We start from the raw sequence: 5,518 nt of genomic DNA on the forward strand, positions 1-5,518 counted from the left end.
ATGCTGGGGTTGAACTGCGGGGCAGGGAGCATCCTTCCTCCCGGAGCCCCCTGTCCGTAGCTCTCTGGAGCCGCCAGCTGTGGCCATTCACAGCCCGTGCGGGCCTGGGAAGGCGCCTGCTGCACACCCCGCTGGGGGTCCGGGAACCCGGCCGGGTGGGAAGGGGGAGAGGGCTATTCAGGCAGCCAGGGACAAGGATGAGAAAATCTGGAGGACGAGAGGGAATCCAGGGCAGGCACTGGGGATAAGCCCCGGTGCTCCCAACCCGGTGGGGGAGCCTCGGGGCTGGCGGGTGGGAGCACAGGAGAAACCCGCGCTCTGCCGCCGTGCCTTTCCCCGGGCAGCTGCTTCTCGTTCCCAAGCTCTCCCTCCCTTCTCGTCTGGGGACAGCCGCTTCCCGAGTTTCCCGTCCCGAATCTCCCTCGGCAGCCCGGTCCCTCGGGGAGCCCCGCGGTGCCGCGACCTCCCCGGGGACCCCGCCCCGGCCGTGCGGGGACAGGGCGGGGCGGGAGGGTCCCCCGGGGATGCACCTGAGTACGGCACGGGGGGGATCCCGGGGGCACCGCGCCCACCCCGTCCCGCGCCCCGCGGCTCCGAGCGCGGCCGCTCCGCCGGGGGTCCCCGCGCTCCCCCCGCTCCCCGGGCGCGGGCGGCGGGGCGGGCAGGGCCGTCCCCCGCGGGGCCGGGCCGGGCCGGGGGCGGGCCGGGGGCGGCGGGCCGGGCCGGGCCGGGCCGGGCTGGCGGCGAGCGCGGCTCCACGTGACTGCGGGGCCGGCAGAAAACCGGGGCCGGCGGCGGCGGCGGCCGCACTGCGCCGGGCGGCGATCGCGGGAGGCGCTCGGCAGCCGCTGCCCCGGGGCTTTCGGCGCGCTGGGTCCGGGCTGGCTCTCCAGAATCATGGACTGTGCTGATATGCCTTGCTTGCTGTCAGTGAGTACAGCCCTCTTCTTCCTCCGCCTTGCTCTTCGCTTCTTGTTTTCATCGCAGGGCTTTATTTTATTTTCAATATTTTTATTTTTATTTTTTTTTTTTTAAAAGAAAAACTTTATGTTGTTCTTATCCTGGTTTTCCCTCCCGGGGTCCCGCGGCGGGATTCGAACCGGCGGCTGCAGAGCGCGCCGAGCCGCGCGCCCCTTCCCTCCCCGCCGGGCGCCGCCGGTCCCGCTCCCGTCCCGTCCCGGCGGGGCAGCGGGGCCGGGATGTGCCGGGAACCCTCCTGCCCGAGGGGGCAGCGGGGCCGGGATGCGCCGGGAACCCTCCTGCCCGAGGGGGCAGCGGGGCCGGGATGCGCCGGGAACCCTCCTGCCCGAGGGGGCAGCGGGGCCGGGATGCGCCGGGAACCCTCCTGCCCGAGGGGGCAGCGGGGCCGGGATGCGCCGGGAACCCTCCTGCCCGAGGGGGCAGCGGGGCCGGGATGTGCCGGGAACCCTCCTGCCCGTGGGGCTGCGGGGCTGCGGACATCCCGGCGACGGCGGCCGGTCCCTGCCCGCCGGGGCGCGCCGGCTGCCGCTCGAGTGGGGGCTGCTCCCCGTGTCCTTTTGACATTTATTAGTACTATTATTACTACTATTAATATTATTTTTAAGTTTATTCGGAAGAGGAGGGGGTTTTCGCTTCTCATCCTGACTTTCCTTCTTGTTTGTTGTCGCATTTTTTACACCCCAGAGACACCATGATTCCTGGTAACCGAATGCTGATGGTCATCCTACTATGCCAAGTCCTTCTAGGAGGTACTAACCATGCTAGCCTAATCCCTGAGACCGGCAGGAAGAAAGTGGCAGAGCTTCAGGGACAAGCCGGATCCGGACGCCGCTCTGCCCAAAGCCATGAACTCTTGCGGGGTTTCGAAACAACTCTGCTGCAGATGTTTGGGCTCCGAAGGCGGCCTCAGCCCAGCAAGTCAGCCGTCATTCCTAGTTACATGCTGGATCTCTATCGACTCCAATCCGGAGAAGAGGAGGAAAGCCTCCAGGAAATTAGCCTGCAGTACCCTGAGCGATCGACCAGCCGGGCAAACACCGTGAGGAGTTTCCACCATGAAGGTCAGTGATGGGAGGCGGTAAATTCCCAGCCCCGGTAGCGATCGGGATTTCCTTGAGTTTGGAAGCTCACAAATGCCTTTACAAGCGGGACGTGCCCGGCCCTAAATTTATGTGAGGAAAACCACCTCCTCCCCCCCAGCCTGCCGTGTGTGGGTGACAGGCGTGCTGCTCGGTATTTTTTCCAGCATCCTGTGCTTAACCCGAGCTTGACCATATTTTGAAGTGCTTTTGCTTCTGTTGACAACAGTGAGTTTCCTTCGGTGCCTCTGCCTCGGGGTCACTCCCTGGGCTCGCGTGGATTTAATGGCTCTGGATCGGATGCGGGAGTAAAGCGAGGGCGGGATCTCGCCCCTGGAGTGTTTCTTTTGAACTATCAAAGCAATTGCTGCCTGCTTTTTACTCTTAAGAAAAAAAAAAAAAGAAAAAAAATCCCCCCAAACCCCGACTCGAATTTAATACTTACAGCTGTGTGTTTATAAGGTTTATTCAATAGACCCTTGTAATCTGATCCAAATGTTTCCTAGCGGATGTTTCTTTTCCAAAGTAAATCTGAATTATTAATCCAGCCGCATCATTACTGCGTTGGAATTCGCTTCTCTTTCTCCCCCTGCCCCCCGTAACAAAGCACCTCTGTGCTCCGTGGCGCCGCATCTCGCCGGGGAGATGATTTTGGAGAGACTGGGGGAGGAAAAGCAAAAAGGGGGAAAAAGCTAAAGGGGAAAAGTTTCCCTGGACGGGGAGGCGAGATGGGAAGGGGTGAACTGCTCGAGGTGCGGGTGAGCCAGCGGTGCCGGGGCAGGAGCGGTGCCGGGGCAGGAGCCGCTCCCGGTGCGGCCGGGAGGGATGCGCGGGGGAGCGGAGAGGAGCCGGTGGCTGCCGGGCAGGTGAAGCGTGGGTGTGAGCTGTGGCCGTGCCGGGGGGCCGTGGCTGGCTGCCCCGAGGCTGAAGTGCTCTCGTTTGCTTGTCTTACCACTTCCCCCCCTTCCCTGCTCTCCTCCAGAGCACCTGGAGAGCGTCCCGGGTCCCAGCGAGGCGCCCCGGATCCGCTTCGTCTTCAACCTCAGCAGCGTGCCGGACAACGAGGTGATCTCCTCGGCGGAGCTGCGGCTGTACCGGGAGCAGGTGGAGGAGCCGAGCGCGGCGTGGGAGAGGGGCTTCCACCGGATAAACATTTACGAAGTGATGAAGCCGCTGTCGGAGCGCGCCCAGGCCATTACGCGCCTGCTGGACACGCGGCTGGTGCACCACAACGTGACGCGCTGGGAGACCTTTGATGTGAGCCCGGCCGTGATCCGGTGGACCAAGGACAAGCAGCCGAACCACGGGCTGGTGATCGAGGTCACCCACCTCCACCACGCACAGACTCATCAGGGCAAACACGTCAGGATTAGCCGATCTTTACCTCAAGGGCGCGGGGACTGGGCGCAGCTCAGGCCGCTCCTGGTCACTTTTGGGCACGACGGGCGAGGCCACGCGCTGACCCGCAGAGCTCGCCGGAGCCCCAAGCACCAGCGTTCCCGCAAGAACAAAAAAAACTGCCGCCGCCATGCCCTCTATGTGGATTTCAGCGACGTGGGCTGGAACGACTGGATCGTGGCTCCCCCGGGGTACCAGGCGTTTTACTGCCACGGGGACTGCCCCTTCCCTCTGGCCGACCACCTCAACTCCACGAACCACGCCATCGTGCAGACGCTGGTGAACTCCGTGAACTCCAGCATTCCCAAGGCCTGCTGCGTGCCCACGGAGCTCAGCGCCATCTCCATGCTCTACCTGGATGAGTATGACAAGGTGGTCCTGAAAAACTACCAGGAGATGGTGGTGGAGGGGTGCGGGTGCCGCTGACCCCCTTCCCCGCCGCCCTCTCCTCCCCTTCTCTCTCCCTCCCGTCCCACCCCAGAACTGCTTGCTATAGCTGGACTCTTCTCTAAACTAAACGTTCACCTTGACCTTATTTATGACTTTATGTGCAAATGTTTTTGACAATAATGATCATATATTTTGACAAAATATATTTATAACTACATATTAAAAGAAAAAAATAAAATGAGTCATTATTTTAAAGGTAAATGCATTTTGTGTCTCGCCTCTCAGGGTGCTGCTGAGGCTGTGCTGGCTGGGAGTGCAGCCGAGAGTTTATTTTGTCTCCTTATCTTCTTACCCCCCCCTCCCTCCTTCTCCACTCCTTTCCCTCCCTACCCTTTTTTTCACTTAAAGGCTTTGCAAATTTTAGTCTTTCTATTTCTCGCCGAGGTACCGCGGATCCCCTGGTGCTGGGGCTGTGCCACGTGGGAGATGAGGGTCCCTGGAGATTTAAGAGCCGCTGGGAATAGAGCCGACCTTGCTAACCTGGCCCAAGCCTTTCCAAAGCAACCCACCAAAAATGCATTTGAAAAGAAGGTGAAGATTTACCTGAGGGCTTTATGCTAAACCCGCTGGGTTTTATACCCTTTCTCTGACTTCAGGACTCCCCAGGTTTTAAAACTATTAACATTTTCCCCCCCTCTCCTCCCCTCCACACTGGAGATTGGGAAGCTTCAAAGGTTTCCACAGGTCCTTTGAAGATCAAATCACTCCATTACAATGCCAAAAAAAAAAAAAAAAGAAAAAAGAAAAAAAAGATATCTGGAGCAGTTAAATGTGTGTTAGCTAATAGCTACCTGTGCTGTGTCCTTTCTAAATTGCTTCCGAGCAGGAAGGTGATTGGAGCTGAGCAGGTACAGTTGGAGGTATCCAGGGCCTTAAAAACCCTGCCTCAAATGCGTTGGAGGGGCTGTGTTTGGCTCGGAAAATAGGGAGCTGTGCTGGGATGGGAGGTGTGGGACCATCATGGGAATGGGGAAGGGACAGCAGGGTGAAGGGTGTGTGATGCTTTCTTTTTCTTTCTTTTTTTTTTAATTTTTTTTTCTTCTTTTCCTTTAATGATTGAAGCTTTCCAACCCTCCGAAAGGGGCAGCTTAGTTGAAACCAATAAAAAAGTGGAGCGGAAAGCTTGCCAAAAGCCTTGGCTCCCTGAAGAGTGCAGGTGGAGAGAGGAGATGGGAGCTGCGGGAGGGGGAGGCGAGCGTGGCCCTGTGGTTCTCTTGGAAAGAAAAATCCCCAGCCCTCGATCTCCTCTGTGCCACCGAGGCTTTTCCACCCCTTCATCCCAGCTGTGTTCGGGCCACAGGGTCCCATCCGCTGCCCGAGAGCCCTCGGCTATCTCGGGGTGCTGGGGGATCCTCCGAGGCTCCCAGCACCCCATGGAGGAGCGATGGGTGTTGGGTCTCCGGGGCCCCCTCGGCCCCGAGCTGACACTCTCATTCCTGCCTTTAGAAGGGAAATGTGTGGCCTGGGGCATCGGCGACCTGCTGCCTCCCCTTTGATGCCTGCATATCAGACATAGCCATGCCAAAGAAAGAATTTCATTTTGAAGTGGCATCAGCTAAAGGCGAGCGCCTTTCAGCTGCCTGACAGGGCAATTACACACATCTCCCTCG

At 59.5% G+C, this 5,518-nt stretch overlaps 1 protein-coding gene across 2 annotated transcripts; it reads left to right on the top strand.

The window, feature by feature from the left end:
- Window positions 1-762: 762 nt before the first annotated feature.
- BMP4 (bone morphogenetic protein 4) lies at window positions 763-4,110 on the top strand. Of its 2 annotated transcripts, none has more exons than XM_058828476.1 (3): window positions 763-926; window positions 1,666-2,042; window positions 3,043-4,097. In XM_058828476.1, the coding sequence occupies exons 1-3, from the start codon at window positions 898-900 to the stop codon at window positions 3,882-3,884; spliced, it is 1,248 nt and encodes a 415-aa protein (XP_058684459.1). In that variant the 5' UTR covers window positions 763-897; the 3' UTR covers window positions 3,885-4,097. The 2 variants fall into 2 exon arrangements, with proteins under 2 accessions (XP_058684459.1, XP_058684468.1); XM_058828485.1 differs by having other exon boundaries at window positions 797-930; window positions 3,043-4,110.
- The last annotated feature ends 1,408 nt before the right edge of the window (window positions 4,111-5,518 follow it).

This window comes from Poecile atricapillus, chromosome 1 (assembly GCF_030490865.1).
Source record: "Poecile atricapillus isolate bPoeAtr1 chromosome 1, bPoeAtr1.hap1, whole genome shotgun sequence".
Classification (NCBI taxonomy): domain Eukaryota; kingdom Metazoa; phylum Chordata; class Aves; order Passeriformes; family Paridae; genus Poecile; species Poecile atricapillus.

What these genes read in the sequence shown, in the direction of transcription:
- BMP4 (XM_058828476.1), top strand. Translation starts at nt 898, where the DNA reads ATGGACTGTGCTGATATGCCTTGCTTGCT. An exon ending in GCTGATATGCCTTGCTTGCT is followed by an intron (nt 927 to 1,665) that starts GTCAGTGAGTAC and finishes TTTACACCCCAG; the next exon opens with AGACACCATGATTCCTGGTA. An exon ending in GAGGAGTTTCCACCATGAAG is followed by an intron (nt 2,043 to 3,042) that starts GTCAGTGATGGG and finishes GCTCTCCTCCAG; the next exon opens with AGCACCTGGAGAGCGTCCCG.